Source organism: Lissotriton vulgaris, chromosome 3_1, assembly GCF_964263255.1.
Source record: "Lissotriton vulgaris chromosome 3_1, aLisVul1.2, whole genome shotgun sequence".
NCBI classification, from domain to species: domain Eukaryota; kingdom Metazoa; phylum Chordata; class Amphibia; order Caudata; family Salamandridae; genus Lissotriton; species Lissotriton vulgaris.
In genome coordinates this window covers 2001306271-2001327687 of record NC_141689.1, presented here as the reverse complement: position 1 = coordinate 2001327687, position 21417 = coordinate 2001306271, and the positions used below count along the sequence as shown (strand labels likewise).

The window sequence follows — 21417 nt, the reverse complement described above, 5'->3', positions numbered from 1 at the left end:
TTATCCTTATGCCCTATGCCTCCAATATCTTAGCCAAGGGGGCCAAGTAAATATTAAAAAGCGTTGGGCTCAGGGCAAAGCGCTGATGTACCCCGCAATCAAGTGGTTCGCTGTGAATGTAAAAGGAGGGAGAAAACCCTTTGTGAATGGTCCTCCAAATAAGACTTCAACCAAGCCCAAGCTGGACATTGGATACCCACATCCCATAATCTGTCCAGGAGATAAGAGTGGGGACCGTATTGAAGGCTACTGACAAGTCTAGAAGGACAACCATGGCTACCGAGCCCTGTTCAAAATTGACCTTAATGAAATCAGCAACCTCCAAAAGAGTGGAGTCCATGCTATAGCCTGCATGGAATCCCATTCGAGTGTCATGGAACAAGTTGTTGTTTTCCAAAAAACTAGAGATGTCGGTTGACCAACTGCTCTGACATTTTTTACAACAGCCGGAAGCAAGGTGACAGGCCAAAAATTGCTATGCACCTTAGGATCCACATTAGCTTTCTTCAGTAAAGGTAGAAGCATAGCCTGCTTCCAGGCATGTGGCACTATCGCGGTCTCCAGCCTAGCATTCATCAGCTTATGAACAATGAGGTTGATTATCGGTGCAGCCATTTTGAGGATCTCTGGGGGGGCATGAGTCCAATGAGGACCCAGATTTACAGCTGGTCAATAGGGTGGCAGAGTCCATAAGAATGAGGGAATCTAGGATGCCTAGTAAAGGGCCTGGATGGGAGATCCTGTTGGCGATGGCAATCGGAGCTACTTGTGGGGGAAACTTGGCATAAGTCATTTGGATTTTATAATAAAAGAAGTCAGAGAGCTCTTCGCACATTGTGGCCAACCGAATCAAGGTGCTTTGTGAAGCACTAGGTGACATAAAGTAGTTCACCACTTTGAAAAGTTCACGAGGTTTATTAGCGGTGGTGTTAATAGAAGATAAAATAAACTCTTTATGTGCCTTGCGTACTCACTCCGCAAACAATTTAGCGCTTTTTTGTCTGTTTATTTTGCATCAGGGTCATAGGATTTTCTCCACCTGCATTCAAGGAGTGTACAGTGTGATCTCCCTGTTTTTTAGTGCAGCAGTTCGCCAGGGGGCAGACGGAGTTGATCTCCGTTGGGATAAAGCTTTTAGAGGAGCGATGCGATCAAGGGCTGAAGTTAGCCAGTTATTGAACTTGGTCCGGCCAAGGCATTCTGCAACTGAGAGTTCAAGCAGAGTAGCCTGTAATGCTTTTGAGAATAGGGGTTCAGATACTTGCTTCCACGGCCTAGAAATTTTCTGCAAGGGAGTTGCTGCTTCTCCGGGCAGACCCAGACCATTTTAAAAGGTTCTAAGAAGTGATCTGATCATGTTCATTTAATGATCGGGTCCATCTGCATACTCAAGGAATGTGAAAAAATAAGGTTGAGTGTATGTCCAGCTTTATGGGTCGGCCCTATGACGTGTTGAGGCCAAAGAGCAGTTATGATTGTCAATATGTGGTTTGAAATCGCCCAGCCGCAGAAAGTTAGAGTGAGTGCTGGAAAGTTGACCTATCAGGTCTGTTAAAAAATTCAGTGATTATGACGCACCATTGGGTGGTCAATAGACTAGTAGCCCTGCAAGCGTGAAGGAGGAGTTTAGGGAGATTACAAAAGACAGGCCCACAATATTCCCCGTATTAAGAGGTAGATAAATAGAGCACTGAAAATAAACTCTGTAAACTATTGCCGGCCTCCTGCCGTGTTTTTCCATTCTATCTAAATGCTGAATTTGAAAGGAGGTCGGGTTAGAAAAGGCTATGTCTGGGGCAGAAGCGTCTGAAAGTCATGTTTCTGTCAAGAACAGAAGATTGCAATTATTTCCTGTGAGTAACTCGCTAATTTCAAAGGACTCCCATTCCACCTCATGTCTCTCTAGCCGAAACAAAAACCAGCCTGTTATCACCTGCTTTGTTATTTCACAGCTCGTACCTGCTACAATTCTATCATTTCACCCTATGTTGTATCGTGTTATTCCACTCTATGTTATATCGCTCTAGACTAGAGCATCATTCCAACATAGTGCCCACAACGCCATCGCTCGCTCCACCATACACCCCATACACTTACAAACCAAGAAGACTCGTGAGACATAATTGTGGGAAAACGGTGGTGCAGGTTTATTGCATACAAGTAGCAGATAGGTGGGTCATCTTACAGGCGATCCAAAGCGGCAGCCCCTCGCTGACCCGCATGCCTAATTAGCCAATTTGCACGGTAAGTCGATGCTCTTGACGGTGCAATACTTTGATAGTTATCTCGTTTACTCCCGCCCCCCCTGTCAGGGCGGAGCGATGAGGCACACCCCCGGTCGGTTCAGGCCCCCCCGACCGCCCGAAGGACTAACGGGGCGCCGACGTTGTTTCCTGGAACCCCCTCGGCTCCAGGTTCTTGGCTCGGGCACCCCTACTGTGCCAGGCAGAGGTATTGCTGTCCCCTTCTGCCGCAGAGGTACCCTTACTGTCCATCTGCTTCCAGATCGCCCTGTGACTCCGCCTGCAACACAAAACAGACCATTAATTGCTCACACCAAGCTGCTGCTCTGCTGCTGGGTCAGGGCCAGGGTGGGAACAGCGCAGAGCAGTCAGGACGAAACGCGGCGGAAAGAGGAAGGCCATAACCACGCTGACCTAGATAAAGGTCCTAGGACCGCCTCCCCCTTCACATGCTCATCCTGCATTGGCCACCTCCTAAAGGGGGGCGGCAACCCGACCGGCGCGCTGATGACGTTCTGCTCGCGAGGCATGTGTCACTAAGACGCTGTCTCGCGTTATCTCCCCTTCGTGTCGCGCGGCCAGCGGCATAGTGCCCACAACGCCATCGCTCGCTCCACCATACACCCCATACACTTACAAACCAAGAAGACTCGTGAGACATAATTGTGGGAAAACGGTGGTGCAGGTTTATTGCATACAAGTAGCAGATAGGTGGGTCATCTTACAGGCGATCCAAAGCGGCAGCCCCTCGCTGACCCGCATGCCTAATTAGCCAATTTGCACGGTAAGTCGATGCTCTTGACGGTGCAATACTTTGATAGTTATCTTGTTTACTCCCGCCCCCCCTGTCAGGGCGGAGCGATGAGGCACACCCCCGGTCGGTTCAGGCCCCCCGACCGCCCGAAGGACTAACGGGGCGCCGACGTTGTTTCCTGGAACCCCCTCGGCTCCAGGTTCTTGGCTCGGGCACCCCTACTGTGCCAGGCAGAGGTATTGCTGTCCCCTTCTGCCGTAGAGGTACCCTTACTGTCCATCTGCTTCCAGATCGCCCTGTGACTCCGCCACAGCTCTGGAGGAGGCCCCCGTCGATGACAGAGCCCCCCACCCACCTAGCTACTTCAACTCGCTGTTTTGTACCACTTGTACCTAGGAGGGATATGTTCACCCCCAGACCAGACAGCGTACCCAACCTAAGAGCATTCTTACCAGGCAACGATTTTAAAGCCCGCAGATGGTGCGGCACGTGTAATTCGGCCCTAGACGTTAAGCCACGTTCTCCCCCTGCAGCGCACCTGGAGTTAGCTGCACGCTCCGAGGGCACCAGTGTAGCCAAACCGAGCTATCAAACCTGATCCGATCACTCAAGGACCATAACATGCCTTTCAGAGAAACCACGCTAGCCCCACGGTAAGTTCCGCTATTCTCTTGACAATCGCGTTGCACGCTAAGGATCCATAACAAAGGGCACTGCCGGCATATTATCACAACAGAACAGAGTGGTATGTAGGTGAAACACAGCAAACGACGTGTGGCTGAGTAAAGTTGACTGGTTTGCACATGGCCTGTTCTGGCCTGTGATCTGACGCTGATGAGTGGGGTGGCCCACCAAATGGCGCGCAGCAGAGACTACCAAATGCAAACTAGGGCAAGGCGGGCACGCGCTCAGAGCGCCGCGCTGTACACGCTATCCCATAGAAGGACAATGAAAGCAACCACTGTTGTTCAAAATCACAACACCGACAATGAGCACAAGGGCACAGGGTAGAAGACGCAACAGCGCAGAGCAGTCAGGACGAAACGCGGCGGAAAGAGGAAGTCCATAACCACGCTGACCTAGATAAAGGTCCTAGGACCGCCTCCCCCTTCACATGCTCATCCTGCATTGGCCACCTCCTAAAGGGGGGCGGCAACCCGACCGGCGCGCTGATGACGTTCTGCTCGCGAGGCATGTGTCACTAAGACGCTGTCTCGCGTTATCTCCCCTTCGTGTCGCGCGGCCAGCGGCATAGTCTGTTCTAGTTTGTTGACACACTGCAGCTTCCTGAGCCGTCTCCTAAATTCCCTTCATCTGCAGGACTCACAAGTCACAAAAGGGAGGTAATTGCAGTAGATTGTGCAATCAAGCTACATTTGCTCAAATCACTATCATTTTTGTAACAGAAAGGCACAGACAGCTCTTTTCACTATTTTCTCCCAGCGTACACATTCCCGTCGTTGGCGTTCAGTTTGATTTACTGCTTTAGCAGCTAACTTTGTATTTTATTGAAAGTAAGAAATGGGGGGGGGGAGGGGGTGTTTCCGTTTGCTCATCCCTCTTTTCTGCTTACAAAAAAATCAAATTTCTGCATTTCTTTCAATGCTCTGCTTTCCTTCGTTTTTTACTCCCACAGGTGGCATTTCATTGGTAGTGTTGCATATATTTCATGCAGCAGCTGTCACGCCTGATTTGCCTTCTACGTATTCTGGTTGTCTCGAAGCTTCACAATGTGAGGAGCGCACAGCAGACATCAGCACATCACTCCTCGCAATCTTTCAGCACAAACACAAGGAGAGCAAGCCGATGAGAGTCCTACAACACCCCCTAGCAAGCCCCAGCCTTTATTTAATGAATGTGCCTGGGACGAGTGTACATTGGTAAACATGATCTCTCTAGGGAACAACTTAACATGGCTCGTAATCCCTAATAACAAAGGCACCAGGACACTTTATTTTCTGGCTTTTATTTTTTTAATACTTCCTAAATTGAACTTTATAGATAATGAATAAGGTAGTCACCTTTCCTATCATAATATTTTATGACCAACAAAGAAAGTAATACACAATCCCTAATTTACTTTTCATTAAGTCAGAACCCCTACTCTTCCTCTAGGACTATGTAAAATACGGCACTGCATTAATTGTGACTGCTCTTGATGAAAAATATTTATTTGCAGCCACCGAAAATGTGTTGTTTGTCTTGGAACTCACATCTTCACAATGCATATTAATCACTAGTAAAAGAAAACAAAGATAAATAAACTAAGGTGGCAAATGGATCTTCAATCATAATGATGCTCAGGAAAGGGGTATCTTTTTCCAACCAGGCAGATTAACAAGTTAGAGATGGACTACATATAACACATGGACATGACCTTGCAGTCAAGTCAATGAAGGGAGGCTTGCTGCCAAGCGGTGAAGAGTTGTGGCAGAGGTAGATTCACTCACAGGTGGGAGGCAGGTGGTGCAGCACAGCACCTCCTTTCATCCGAAGGGGTGCGTGTTCTGCAGCTGCGCACAGGTCTCCAGGAGCGCTAGAGGTGGTTCCAAGCAGCACCACGCCAAGTAAGATGCACCACAGCCAGGCCTTACTCGTTTGATTATCAGCTCTACTGCCTCAGTGTGAAGAGGCTGGGAGAGGATCACAATGATGATACTAGGAGGGCTGAAGATTACATTTACATGGGGAACTTCATTGAGCAAATGTGGCCGCCCATTAGAAGAACAGCACAGCAGTGCACAGCACAAACAAGGGGGCACAGCACAGAAGTCTAGCCTTCTTCAAAAGACAACAAAACAGCGGTCAATCACCACTGAGTTTAGCTTTTTGTTTTGCCTGCTGGTACCTGACGCCCCCTTAAATTATGTTGATGTTATGTCTGAGTATATTATGTTAATTTAGTCAACATTCCTAACATGCTGAAGGTGAATAAGAAAAAGAAAACTTAGTTAGAACTCTGAACCAGAACCATAAAGGGATTGCCAAGAAACACAGTTACTGTTTGACGCACAAGCACGTTAATGTAACCTGCACTTCATGATAGTGAACACAGAGGGACCAAGATGAGTTTAGGAAACAACTATAGATGACGTGAGATACAGAACGAACCATGATAATGCTCGGTGGTGCACTGATACAGCAACTTTCGATAATGCTTATGATAAATGTGATGCGATTGGCTTCACAAACAACAAAGTGAAAAATCATAAAGCAGCTTAGCTGGTCACAAGTAGACATTGTGAACCTACAAGAGATGCAACAGTTGTGGGTACTTTGGATAAGGCCTCGAAAAGAAGATCTTACCCAAACCCCGCCAGATGTAAAGAAAACTCGAGCGGCTTTGTCATTTGTGCAGACTCCTTCAGCACCAACCAGGAGATAATAATGATTAAACCCAAGCATTGGTGCGATTAACTATGAGAGTCTCTCAGTCAATGCCCAAACAATAACCTCAAATAACTGATCCTTGAACAACCACTGAATATCACCCGGTACCTGGGCAGGCTCTGTGCCAAATACGCACCACCCACCTCTGAAAGAGTCAGACGTTTCAAATAAGACTGGCTTCACAGATGCACGACAAACAGCCTTTTTCTTGCCTCCACACACATCATAGGTCATATTTTAATAAGCGTCACGTCGCCGGTCATTTACGAAAAGCACAATTATCTCCACGGAGATAACCTCCTACGCACAAGCAATGCAGTCTTTCCATTGGCTGTAAGGAAGGCAACCTGAGCCCTGGAAATCAGATATTCACACCCGCCTGGATGCAGGGGGTGAGGCCTCGATGCTAAACACGGGAAATCATTTAGGAAGGTTATCAGAGGCACACCCTTTCCAGTAAACGCAGAGAAAGTAGATGTAATTACAACTGGCGCGTGGCGAGGTAAAAACACAGACCACAAACCAGATCTCGTAATAGCGTTATGAATGCACGCTCGACTTTATCAGACAGGAGGGTGTCGAGCTGTTCATACATAATGATTAACTTACAGGCCGATGAGGTAAACTGCAGCGATGTCAGGAAGTTTGGCTCTGTTTTCTATCAATTGCTTACCAGTGAAGAATGATTTAATCAACAACGACCGATAGTGAAACAACAACAAAAACACCAGCTTGCGGTAGGTTCGCGCAAACATCCTTTCTAGACTAGAACACAATTGGGCAATAGAGGCACAAAACTGTCCAGTCCCAGTACAAAAATAATAAACCCCCCCAAAAAATGGTCTCATAAATGAATCCCCATCCATGTCCAGCTTAACACCCCACTGAATCAAAAGGGACATATTATGAAACGGGAAGCAAAGTAGGACAGTTGGACAGCATCTTGAACAGGCAATAGCATGCCCAGGCAGAATCAGAAAAATAGCGGGGCTCCTGTGGTGGATAAACGTAGGAAACTGAGAGCCGATGCTATGAATCAATGCGCCGAGCAGAGGCTGCGGGACCTCCTTGGCTTTTTTTGATCTGGAAGCCCCAGTATGCAAGGCTGACGTCCAGAGCGCTATTAGCGCACTTACTGACAACAAGGCACCATGGCTGGGTGTACACACACCATTATCCATAAAGTACGTTGCCCCCTACGCCCCAGTGCGACCCCCATTATATGCACAAAACTACACGTATTGATTTATTCCCATACCTAGCAGCACTGCTGAGACACCGGGCAGCAGCAAGATGAGTTCTGAGGCTAGCCAATAATCGTCGTAAACGGAGACCAAAACCGAAGCAATATTCTGTCTCGAAGTGCCTCGGAACTTTAGATCTGCCTTGACACCTTTAAATGTCAGCTAGACGGATAGCAACGAATATATGCAAAGTGGGCTATGGAGTATTTCCCTCTGGCAGTCATTCAACTGGCAGGTTGGAGTATCCTTCCACCTATAATGGAGTGCATCTGTCCTTTACAATGCAAGGTACATTCCCTGGACTATTTTACATTTGAGAAGCAGAATGAAACATCAACCTTTTTGTTCACACTCAATCTTAAAAACAACCAACACTTTTTCACTGCACTGCTCCTGTATTTGTCAGGAATCGAGAGTGAACCTGACTCTTACACAGCCATATTATTGGCTTTTCTTTTCGCGGCTTCGGGTGGCCAGACCCGAAGATGGCTGCCTGAAGTCTTTCGGGATTAGTAATAAAAGCAGCCATGTTACAAGACGTAGGGGTGGCCATTTCAGGGTCTGCGTCTCAATCTCAAACTAACAACTCACCAGTCTTACTTAGAGAAGGCGCGTCAGCTCACTGTCAACATTCCATGATGCCGGGCAAGCCATGGCACCATTAGCGTCACTGCCTCTCTCCTTTCCCACACAGCGGACTAAACGCTGGCAGCTCCTCAACCATGGCTCTAGACTGAGTTGGCAAGGTCGCCCCAGCCTTTATTTCTCTCCATCCTGGCTTAGAAGGGCACTGCTCCCCATGCTTCTCACACTGCTGACTGCATGCTTCCTGCTCATGCACTACAGCTTTAAAGTGGTGTCGGCAAAGCATCCTGGCCTTTTATTTCTCCATGCTGGTTTAAACGGTTAATAAGCCTTGGAGAAGCCAACAGGCCTGCCTTGTTTGTGCTAACGCATGCCAATATGCACACACAAGTATTGGATCTACACACTGGCACATTAAAGCTAGACCTATTGACATGGCAAATACTTGTTCTAACAGACCCCAATCAAGTCAGTTTCGAGCTGCGTCATCAAAGTTTCAACACAATTAGGAATGTCACCCACCTAATCAACATCAACTCGGAGATGACATCTGATCAAGTGGACAGGGGTCTCGTACCTATATGGCTCTAACTAAAAGAGTTTGAACACATGGATTCAGTTCAAACCATTACAAAAGGCACATGTAAGGGACCCTCTCACACAGTATGCCATTTGCTTTATAAGCTTGACAACCAAGACTTTCATCCTTCTGAGGTCTGTAACAGAGTAACAGTAAATAGTATAAGTTAGGCATCTGTTATCTAGAGTGTTTAAAACATGGTTACAAAGAGCTTTATAAAAACGTGTTTGTTACCCAAAGCCAGGGTAAAAAATAAGCTCTTCGAGTTAAGCACTCATAGATAACATCAGGTATAATCTTGCAAATCACAAATTTGTCTCTCGAGGGGGCTAACACACCTTTCTCCATCTGAGATCAAAGAGCTAAATTGCAGTGCCTAAACAATGGGCTCAAGCGCTACATAAGAGTCATTACTATTACACAATGGGAACGCTATCGACAAGCATTTGACAACTTCCTATCACGATATACAACTATACATTTGAATTAGGAGTCAACACCAGAAGCACTTAGTAGCAAGACTACTGATAAAATCTGAATATACATATTTCATATGGAAAGCAAGTAGAAGGGCCTTTATGCCAATATTTAGCAAACCTAGCAGCAGCACAAACACAACCCGCAGAAATATATGATGAAGTGAGTAGAAAGTGTTGTAAGGAAGATGGCAACAACTAGTGTTTAATTTGAGCCAGTGGTTACAGGTGCTTGGCGCCAGCGCTTAATTGCCAGCACTAATAACAGTCTACCACATGGTTGCGCTGTTTGTTGAAAACAGAGTGAACACAACTACTTTTTATTAATTCAACGGGGGTGTGGAATTTAATAACATTTCTACTTGTCCATGGGACAGGTTGCTTTATAAATCTACTTGTCCTGTAAAGACAATACACTTGTCTCTTTGATGCCACATAGTGTGACAACAAATGATGGCAGCAATCTTATTATATGAGAGCTCAGATAAGAGCCTGTTTGATTATGCCAGGGCTCATACTTTAGTAGGGTTTGAATGCTAGCAATTCACTGATTTTGCTACCTTTCCGTACATTTACATACTATGGGCTGGCGGTAGCGGTAAGCAATAGTTTCAGTGTTGGAATGCCCTTTTAAGTCTGTGCATACCTACTAACTTTCATGTTATGGTGGTTTTCTCCTGCTCTTCTCTAATCTTTTCGCATTCTGCCAAAAGTTGGAAATTTACTTCGGCCAAGAGCAGAAGAAAAAATTCTTCCAGGGTTGGGAAAAAAGGGGATGGAAGAAAAGTGATCTTGTAAACGCTCAGCAGACTATCACATGAACAAATCTACACACACATATTTGCTCATGCTAAAATGCAGTTTACAAATATTTTCTAGAAGTACAATTTCCTGGCCTACTTCTGTAAATTCTTGAAAACGTAAGAATGCAGTAATTCTGCACTAATGTAAGAACATATTCCATAAGCGCACTTCTATGACTTTTTTTAAGAGTTGGGCCCCTGCCTAGGTCTAGCGTTAGCCAAGACCTTTTGTTTTTATTAAAGTTCTATCTCTCTATCGGCTGGCTTCACTGCGAGTAACAGCATTCTACTCCCACAGGGAGCATATCTGCACTCATTGCCAGGGACTATTGAGGTAATGTGTGCTTTTTGAGATTAAAAAGTATTTTTGCAAATATTGGTTATAAATGGTGAAGGCCTGGGCAGTCCCACAACAATAAAGTTTTACTAAAACCATGTCAAGACCGCATTGACAAAACCAAAACGCTGAATACGAATGTCAGACCTATTGGATTTGCCAGTGCTCGTTTTTTTTATGTTTCCCATTATCTTGTTGAAACTGGTTACACTTACTTTTCATTATGAATATTTTTGGAAATGCTAACATGTATCTTACTAAACGATGCTTCAAAGAAATGGTACCTATAATTTCACAGTAGTTTAGCAAAACATTTTCCAGTATTGGATTTTTTGTGAACATTTTATTTTAAAAGGAAAACATCCTCAATTTTGATTTCAAGCTTCTGCAAATATTTACATCTAATCGGAGAGCATTATGGGAGAATTAAACGCAGCTTCTTATTGGTAAACTCTGCAAACGTGTGTACACATTTTTATCCTTGAGCCACAGTCATTAGCGCAGTCCAGGCTTACGACATTTCTTTAGAGAGCTCACTCTAATAATAAAGGCTTTGCATTAATGAACCATAAATAGGCGTTTGAACAACATTAACGTTTGGAGACAAATATTACCTTAACTGCAGATAATGCCCTTCCCTGATCCGTAATCTACTGCAAACAGGCAGCCAAACTATTTGTGCTATAGGAGGTTGTGCCTACTTGTCCCAAGGACAAAATAAACATGAACACTTGTCCTTGCCCCCCAAAAATATGCCCTCGGCGTCAGGCTACAGGAATTCCACACCCCTGATTCAATACACATTAAAAATGACATGACTGCTGCCCAAGCCATTCTTATAGATTTGGGGGCCATGAATAGTCTGAACTGTCACACCTGTAAGGGCTCATGGTAAGTAGTTATGTTGGTTCTGTCACTGGCGGCGATGCCGGGGGCAATGTAAATGTAAAAATGTAAATGGATACTTGTATAGCGCACTACTCACCCGCAAGGGTCTCAAGGCGCTTGTACGAATACCGTTGTGGAACCCATCCTGGCGTTCCCTGTGAGGCGTCCACTCCTGGGCACCCCCAAGGTGGAGGCCAGGCATCCTTAGCGTTGTGGGGGCCGTTGTGGAGATTAAGCAAGCTATTGCCCAGAGTTGCAGAGTGGGACTCCATGATTGGAATAGGCACCGAGGCGAGAATTATCAGGTCCGTGGAATTTTGAGCCCAAGCCTGCCGAGGCGGGGAATTGAACCCTGGTCCCGGGCTAGACCTCTGCATCAGGGTCTGCCGCTCTAACCATTGAGCCACACTTCTTGGATGGTGCAAGCTGCAGTGGCCTCCTGACGAGGGCCCTGACACTTATTGTTTTATAAATTAAGCACTGGCAACAACAGCTGTCTAGAAGCCTGAGTATGTGCTGAACAAAGAAGCTGCATGCCTATGGAAATAACCCTACCCAGGACCCACTGCAGAAGAAGATGGACTGGAAAGCAATGTTCCTGTAAGCGTGGTAGAAACCTGACAACTATGCTGAACATCATAGACCAAACAATGTGTCTAATTCTCCCTCTGAGTGAACTGATAATAGTGATGGAAGTTGTGGTGGCAAACATACTGGAACCGAAATGGTACAAGAGTGCCCAGACCACACTTCATCGACTTGTTGCTCTGGAGTCAATATGTGAGTTCACACAATGAATATGGAACGAGGGAGCCACTGAGACTCTAATTAGGGCAATGTGAGGCTGAGGAACGAAAACAAAGTTACCAGATGAACAAAACAGACAGCTAGTATTAGAGCAAGTATTTGAAGTAGCATTATAAGCAGGATATGCCCGTCTTATGAAGGCTTTATAAAAGCAAGGAGTAGTGATGGCAGAATTGTGGGGTAGGGATGGAAAAAGCACTACCCCCACAGTAAGCACAAACGAGGAACAAACAGAAACAAGGATGTGGCTTAACAGGTAGAGCGGACGACCTAGACGCTGGGGAATCAGGTTCGAGTCTGGTGGGTGGCTCAAACATCCTGTGATTCTGGGCAAATACTTAATCTCCAAGTCCCTAGAAATTAATGCATCTGTTTGTAATTCAACTGGTGCTCTTATACCTTCGGGTCGGGTTTGCGCTATATAAAACTGCAAAGAAAAAGCAAGGAGGTGAGTGGGGCATGCCAATGGAGTCTGGCTGCCCAGCACTTGGACCTGAGCCTATTAAAGACACAATGTGCAGAACAGAGCACATTAAAATAAATTCACTGTACCACATGTAGACAAAGGTGGCAACGACGGGATAGGAGCCATGGTCGTACAACCTGACTTTCACAGTGTGAAAGAACGGCTAGCTGTGACCCATCTTCGAAGGGAGACCGAGTTCATATCTACTACCCTGCTCTGACTCGGATAATAAATCCTGCTCCTACCGCAGGGCCTGCACAAGCTGAAAAACAAAATGCACATTCTGTCTCAGCAGGCTCAATGCTTGGGCTATACTAGCAATAAATGACTAAGAGTAAAACCCATTTGCCGGAGCTTACTTTGATAAAAACGTAAGTGCCAGGACATTGACAGGAGGCCACAGCAGAATGTACCACCCATTGCTCCTGCCAGCGCGACCAATGACGGTAACAATACAACTACTAACACACTCTTCCGAGTGTGATAATTCAGACAATTCCAGGTTTCAAAAGCTATAAGTATGGCTTGGGAGGCAGACATTAGTCCTTTGTAAGGTATATTGAATTAACAAAACTGTTGTTGTGCTCTTCTCTAAATTGGACAAACAGTGTCACCAAGCGGCAGGCTATCATATGCACCAGTATTGACAATTAAATTCCCACCGAGCACAGTAAACTACCGGCTCAAATTAAGCAGTGACACTTGAGCTCTATGTGCATTGTACAAGTCCAAATAGAGCAGGGTGCTGACCTGTCCAAACTTAATAAAGAATGGCCACAGACCATGTGTTTGACGACGGAGCACACGTGCAGAGGAACACATCAATGTGATGTGCACTCAGAAGTGTTGGGGAGAATTTGAAGACTAAAGTGCACACACAGACTACAAAACATGGTCCAACAAGTAAGGGTCAGGGAGATGAGGGTTACGTTGAATATTCCGCTCCTGTATACAAATGTGACAAGGCAATGGCTTACAGTCAGACCTTCAGTTAAATTATTGTATTTCTGACTTCACTAGGTCTGCGCCCTGTATGAAATATCTGATGCACACTCATTGGTTGCACACCAGTAAAATATCTTCTACATCAGAAAGTGCAATGCTCCATCTGCTTTTCTGTTTCAGAGATATTTCCTTGGCCATAAACACTGAAGGGTCAAATAAATCTCTTAGGTGCTACACACACTGGCTGTTTTCACTCAATCCAATGTTTTCTAAAACTAAATATAGTGCTCTGACTAGTGAATATCCTTTTTTTCCCAAACTAGAGACCGCATATTCTGTATATTTAGTTAGGCAGTTTGAACGCTGTCGTTACATGCAAACCTTCTAAATTTACAGCAGAAACACGTCTCTGCAGTCTGAACTATGTCAATCAACAAGGCTGAGGTAATTTCCTTACAACAACGTTCACATTGACCCAGTATAGACAGCTGTCAGCTTAGAAAGATCACCGTACTTACTCAAAGAAAGTAGTCCAGCCAGTTTCATCACTTTTCGTTGCTAGGAGGCCACTGTTGCCATGGTAGGTAAACAGCACCAGCTCCTGCCCTTGCGCAGTCATGCTTTTCAAGCAGCCGTTGGTTCCTATGGTCAGCCAGATGACTTGGTTGTCGGGAGACACAACTCGCACCGGCATGCGATTGGGGTCCCGCCGGATGCGAAGCGTGTTTCCATTGCTGTCCGTCACTGCAGTGATGTCGTTTTCATTGCTGTAGCTGAAATTGTAGATGTAGTCCCCAGTGACTAAGCTGAGAGTGTACTGATGTGTACCATTGACATCGAAGATGTAGAGTTCCTGCTCGGTTGGTGAAGCCACTTCGTAGTAATTCATAGAATTCAACAGGGGCTTGTTCTTCGAGACAGCTCGTATCCGGATATTTGCGAGGTCAGCAATGTATAACGTGCCCTCGGGAGATGCGGCCAGGGATGAGGGTGCATTGAGTTTGGCGTCCTTGGCATAACCATCTCCCGTTTGGTAACAGTCACAATTGGCATCATTCTTGCAGTCACAGTCAGAGGGTATGCCGGCGAGCAGAGAGATCTCGCCGTCTGTCGTGACTTGCCGGATCCTGTTAATCTTCTTCTCGTCTGTTTCTGTAATATAAAGGACGCCGCTGTATGATACGGAGATGGCAGTCGCCGACTCCAGCGTGGTTTGCACAGCGTGTTTGCCAACCGAGTACTCCACACCTGGGACCTGACAGTACATGGGTCTCCCAGCAGCGATGCGCACCTGCCGATTTTCGCTGATTTGCAAAACCACATTGTTGTCCAGGACGTAAATGGAGTTATCCATTGGATTGATTGCCAAGTCAGTGGGCCATTCCAGGCGAACCTAAACAAAGAAATATCTCACAATTATTCATGTAATGTGCCATCTTCTATTTTAATGCAACATGCATTTGAATTGTTTAATTGAAAACACCAATCCATGTCAATGCACCATCAAAAGCATAAAAGCAAACTGCAATTTCATAAGGTCAAGCACATTCTCATTAAATTTATATGATGCATTTCTGGCCTTGGTGTGGATCTATCCCCTTAGAAAGCATGTAGGGTGTTTGTCGCTGTGATGTGGGAGGTACTGCCCAGATGATCTGGACTGTGATCCAGTTGTATTCTAGGACATATGGTGGCCAAGGTTGATGGTGTTGAGAGCAGAAGGATTCGAAGAGGCTGTGCGGATTCTTAGCATTGTTTCCCTCTCGTAGTGAGGACACTGGTGATGTGCGTGTGTGTCTGTGTAGGTGATTCATGCAAAGTTCAACAAGGCACTTCAATTGTGGCACAGAGAGTAGAAGTTTGGTGCAGCCACGTTAGAGAAGCTCACAATGTGATACGATAAAATCCTGTGTCGTTTTAGGAAAATTAAAACATTGATAAACTTGTTTTCCTTAACATACAGAACATGTGCATACATTTCAGTGATGTGGTACAATGTTAGCTGCTTGGACGTTTCCCTAAAACGTTTTTAAAAAATCATTATGATCAGCAAAGGAATCACCCTTTCCCCCTCAAATCCGGTTCATTGCTTCAGTGTCGAGTCTCTGAGGGTAACTACGCACAGGATAGCAGTTCTACATTCATAAATAAGTATATATATATATATATATATATATATATTTCTCTTTATAAATACAACAGTATTGAAATGTTCAGTTCTATATTCTCCCAGGTATTAATTTGGACTCTACAACTTTTTCATCCTAGCTGTCCCATGTTTTCATTTACAGTAAGGTCCTCAGAGACTTAGCTATCCCACCAGTACAGCTCTCTGAGAATATATACATAGCAATGGAATGGGCAGGCCACTGACAATATTCGCTTGACAATCAGTTCATGTTACTGCCTGCTTTGCAGATACACACTATTATGGCAGCCAAACCCGGTATCAGTCTCATATTAACAGTGTCAATGTTCCCGTGAGGTACTTGCAAATACTCAACCCGTGCAGGGTTTCTGTCATCAAAAAGGAGAGCAGTCTGGAAATAACATAATAAAAAGGGAATTATGCAAATGCATGCGGACTAGTTACTCTACAAGACATTTAAGCCGTTTAAAATTGCATTGTTAAAAATACCTCGCTGATGTGCATGCTGGTGTCACAGGTTAAAGGCCGCGCAGAGGTCAAATCGTTGGAGCCGAGAAGGGTTGAGATAATTCCATTTTGATCCACTTTTCGAATCACCTTCCCATCAACAAAGTAAATGATTCCATTCTTATCAACAGCGATCCCTTTTTATGAAAGAATAGCAAATATTAGTTTGTTTGTACATAAAGATATTGTAGTCTAAATAGACCCAGTGCCCAATATGTTTGCAGGCAGTCTAGCTCAGTACCAGAGTTTGAGGGTACCCGCTGTCTATGTAACTAATTTGCATTCAAAATATTAGTATATACATTTACCATGTGGAAAATGTGGCAAGGAGCTGGCACTCCTGGACCTGTGTTGGGCACCACTGCGTTAAATGGCTACTATCAGTCGAAGAAAATGGCACATGTCCCCACTAGTGTTAATAAATCATCCTGTCATTGATCACTGCCCATTGTATAGATGATTGTCAGTTTCAAGCTTTAGAGAACCACACCTGAAGCTAATGTATTAATAAACACAGGATATTGGTTCTCAGTTTATGGTCGAATCGTAAAACACCAGTGAACGCAAACTGACTGGTGGATCTTCCAAACACCAAGGGACATAAATAGCCTGAATTATAAAATCAGCAACTCAGAAGATGAGTTAAGATAAAAACCAGTGGCGTGGGTTTATGTCAGGATTGAGCATTTTCTTAGAGCAGAGTGAACAGTGACATTAATCAGTTTCTCACAAGCTCCCAGATTGCGGGAATATGTGTTACTTGTGTTATTAGAGGAGAATATACTATGAGAGCCACACTTCCAGCTGTTTATGAGAACACAAACACTTGGGGGCTTTAACACCCGGCTGGCACCATCATCTAATAGTCAACTGAAAAAGCTGAGACAGAGAGAAGGATGTGTTATATATGTGTTTTATCTCGCCTACCAATTAACATCCTTTCAGTTCCCCAGCTCAGATTTGTCCATACTTAAACAACATTTTGTTTTCTTACACTTACAAGAGTCAGAGACCAAATGAAAGCTGCAAATACCATACCAAATTTTGCAGATGCTGCAGCATCAAAATGGTGTCCAAATATGTTGTTTACTAAACATTCCTATATTGTTCAACAGTGTGCTACCGAAGGGAAGCACAGGCAATTTGCAGATTTTGAGGTCAAGTGCCAGGAGCATGGCGGAAAGTTGTAAAGCATTAGCAGAAGTGATGCGGCCACAGACAGCTGTGGAGCATAGAGACAGTGGGCTGGTTTATCACCCTAAGGGCAATGGACCATTCTCCCCTCCATACCTACTTAGGCTCTAGTGGGTCACGTGAGACAGGTTTATCTGACATTGATAGGGGGGTTTGGCCCGTCTAAAAGTAAATGAAGCCCCTCACACTGGTCAAAGTCCATCTTTGGGTGTCTCACATTACTGCTGTCCACTAGGTAATGTCTCCAACCAAAACAGCTGGCCGCCATTCCAAGATGGCTGCCAATGTATGAAGGGCTACAGCTTCATACAAACTATCACGGGTTTCTAAAGGAACAGATCTTGCTGGTCAGGTGGATCCTACCTTCCTCCTGAAAAGCAGACCACTAATGCTGTTACTCTGCCTCCCCGCTTTATTAGCTACTGGAGCACAGGTCTAGTCCTGCGAGCTGCAGTCATGCTGGTTCCTGTTCTACTCCGCAACCAGGTTCTTGAACTCTGATGGGACTTTCATGTCTTTTGGTTTCTTTTTCTATGGCATAATCTTGCCCTATCTCGACAAAGTAATGAAGAAGAGACCTGTGAGGACATCCTTGACAGTCGTATGTCAAGACCTTTTATTTCCCTCCAAAACTTCATGACAGCAACCGTGGTGAAAATTAAAGTGTGTCTGTTTTGTGAACACAGTTGTGAACAGTAAGTTATTTTTAGTTCATAATAAAATAGCCAATCTTCTCAAAACAAGAAAAAGTAAAAGCACATGAAGCCTAGAATATAACTGAAACATGAGATTTGCAAAGCGTCATATTATGGTACACCCCGAAATCTGTGCCAGGGTCTGAGCCATATAGGTTACAGGTATATATATTTTTAGGACCCTCAGCTTAGAAAAGGCACAGCATTTCAGTCTGAAATATACTGAAAAATTCTTACAAAATACTCATGACTTCAAGACCATTGCTGACATTAGAGCTGCTGTGTAAATTCAACAGTATTTGCATTTTCACCAGTGTTACAGGGGAAACTGTATCTCATTAGCGGTATTGCAGTATGTGCTTGGCCCAGTGACTATACAGCAGGTCTGTCAACAAGCATGCCCGGGAGTTCAGTGCTAGAGAAAGTCGACCACCCACATGGAGGACTAGAGACATCAGCGAGACAAAGATTGTTGGAAATGAAAAAGCGGTTTACCTTTTGGGGTTGTGAGTGTTGCTTCCACCGCTTTGCCGCCTTCGCCACACCTTGCCTCATCGAAGGGCGTGCACTGCTCTCCCGTACCTGCGACGACCTCAGCGTTCTTTGTCAGGTCTTTGGTGCCAAGCAGTGATTTTGGTCGATATATTTTGCGAGTGTTGGTGTCAGAAACATACAAATCTCCAGTGACGGGGTCTGTCGCCAGGTAATACCTGTGAGCCAGGTTATTGCTGTGAAGAAACCAAACAATGCAGGGTAAAATAGTCTGCGGAGAACAGTCTTGAAACATGAACATCCACACGGAGATCATTACACAAGAAATGCTCCTATACCAATAGGTTACAAGCTATTTTTGTCATGTAGTGACACTATGATCCCTATACCATTCCTGGTGGAGCCTCGTCTGTGCTCTGTCAATTAACAGCAATGCAGGGTGAATGGTTTCATAGACCTTTATGCAAGATCTCGAAGCACCCATGCTGTTACTAAGGCAAGGCTGGAGTCCGCTATGCGTGGGATTGTGGAGCAAGAATAGAACTAGATGGGAAGCCTGAGCAATGCTAATGACCTGAGCATCCACCCACAGCAGGCTGGTTCATTTGCTGCATGAGTGAGGAAGAGTAAACAGTAAGTGTTATGATCATTTCCTAGCAGTGGAAGGTCCTGGAGAAGCCTCTCCTTCCGCTGGTATGACTCATGACCTAGTTCGTAATGCGGACTCTGCTCCCCTTGTACAAAGAGGTCGTTTGAGTCCAGGGGACTCTCAGTTGGCCTTCTGACGCAGCGAGATCGAGTGCCGCAGCAGATTCATGTTTAATTCATTTGTGGGAATACAACATTTCTCTTACCGTTTGCACAACACTAGGCCCCTCGCTGCCTTTTTTTGACGGATGCTATCCATTCGGATGTATGAACAGGCCCTTGGTCGCACTTATTTATTTATTTTTATTTTACTTTTAGAGTTTTCTATAGCGCGGACCAGGGAAGGGTATCAGAGCGCTTTACAGTGAGGGCACAATACAAATAAAACTATTTGCAAAAAGAATAGCATACATAAGAACAACTTATTTTACAAAGTTCGTAAGGTCGCAGGCGTGAGAGTATTTCTAAGCAACGGGTCGAGAGCAGCGAAGGTGCCTTTCGAGGGATAGAATTTATGGGCCTCATTTATGAGCCCTTGCGTCACTTTTACGCCGCTGGTGCGTCACTTTTTGTGACACACCAGTGGCGTAAAAAATGCACCTTGTTGCGCTATATTTACAAAGTGACGCATCTAGGTAGATGCGTCCCTTTGTAAACCCCTGCGCCACATAATACCTGCGCCAGGTATAATGTATGCATGGGGGGCGTATTGACGCAAGAAAGGGTCGTAAAGTGACGCAGTGAAATCTATGAGATTTCACTGCGTCACTTCTAGGACGCCCTTGCGTCAAAATCTTGTGCCTGCCTCACAGCAGGCGTAAGACTGACGCAGGCCCCTTCACATGGGGCTTGCCCCATGTGAAACGACGCATTGCTGGAGTTGCGTCACTTTTGTGACACACTCCAGCAATGCGTCACTTTTGCGCTTACAGATACATCAGAAATACTGACGTATCTGTAACTCCTTGCGACATGATGCGTCATAATATAAATATGACGCATCATTGGTGTCGCAAGGAGAGCGCAATGAAAAGTGACGCATCGCTGTTTTCACGCAGCGATGCGTCACTTTTCATAAATGAGGCCCTATGTATATAAATGAAACGCGTTGCCAAGAGATGAATGCCTATTCCAGCGCCCTGATCCCTAACTAGTACACCTGAGTACTGGCTAAAATATCACTGTACAGGGTCAGGTTGCCAGGCAGAGTGAGTGAAATGTATCTTTCTGGTTGAATCTTTTTTTTTTTGTGAAGAACTGGAGATTTCTCTTGTCTGAGTGATGAGTAAAAAATGTTTTGCATTTGAATCATTACAACGATGCTAAATCCATCCACCTTACCCTGACTCTAAACTTAGCCTGAAAACTTAGGGTTCATTTTACCCCATCCATGAAATTGGAAGCCTTTATCACTAGCACACTAGCGCAGCACACATCCATTTAATGAACATATGGAAGATACAAACACACATACCTTAGGCAAGCCAGATCACTATTCATTCACCCTGTTAGTGTCTGAAGAAAGGATTATTGAAAGTGTTTCCTACTCGCTTTCTCACATCACTAAACAAGATCATCCATTTTGCCACCGGAGCTCGTGTATCTTTCTGAACACGCCCATACCTTAGCTTGCCACCACCAAGTCAAATGGCTCACTGCTATAAACTGACCCTTTAAAAAGTTCCTGAATCTTATTCAAAAAGTAGTGAACAGTTTCGTTTCAATCTACCCAACATCGGATCCCGATGCACCCCTGCTCAAAAACTCTGATACACCACGCACACATTTCTGGCTACACCTAAACTACAGTGCGCTGCCTCTAAGCTTCTAATGTTTCATCCATCTATGCCTTTTGAACTGGAACTTGTTATCCTCAGATACTGGAAATGCTACTGGTGGGATTACTTTGTCTCAAATAATACACACCCTCAGACTAATATGTCTCAGAGTAACTCCACTACACACACATTTTCACATTCCTTACTACTACAGCACAAACATCACAATCCAGTTAATTTTCACAGTACAACAAAACTCACATTATAAAAACACAGTTTACTGGCAAACAGATTGCATCCCCTCATTACTTTTCATAGTGAAAAACGAAACTACTCAACAAATAGTCATAAGACCTCTATGAATGAGATGTGTCCTTACTGCACTAATTTAACACCTTGCTGCCTGGTTTTGGTTAACTATATTAAAAAAAATACT

General features: G+C 44.9%; 1 protein-coding gene across 3 annotated transcripts in view; it reads right to left on the bottom strand.

The window, feature by feature from the left end:
• Nucleotides 1-21417, bottom strand: part of TENM3 (teneurin transmembrane protein 3) — a 1290943-nt gene that overhangs the window by 40522 nt on the left and 1229004 nt on the right. For all 3 annotated transcript variants that reach the window (XM_086962461.1, XM_086962463.1, XM_086962462.1), the window contains 3 exons: nt 18559-18791; nt 16157-16311; nt 14037-14911 (listed from right to left, as the gene is read on the bottom strand). In XM_086962461.1, the coding sequence (XP_086818587.1) occupies nt 14037-14911; nt 16157-16311; nt 18559-18791 (1263 nt within the window). The remainder of the gene's footprint in view (nt 1-14036; nt 14912-16156; nt 16312-18558; nt 18792-21417) is intronic.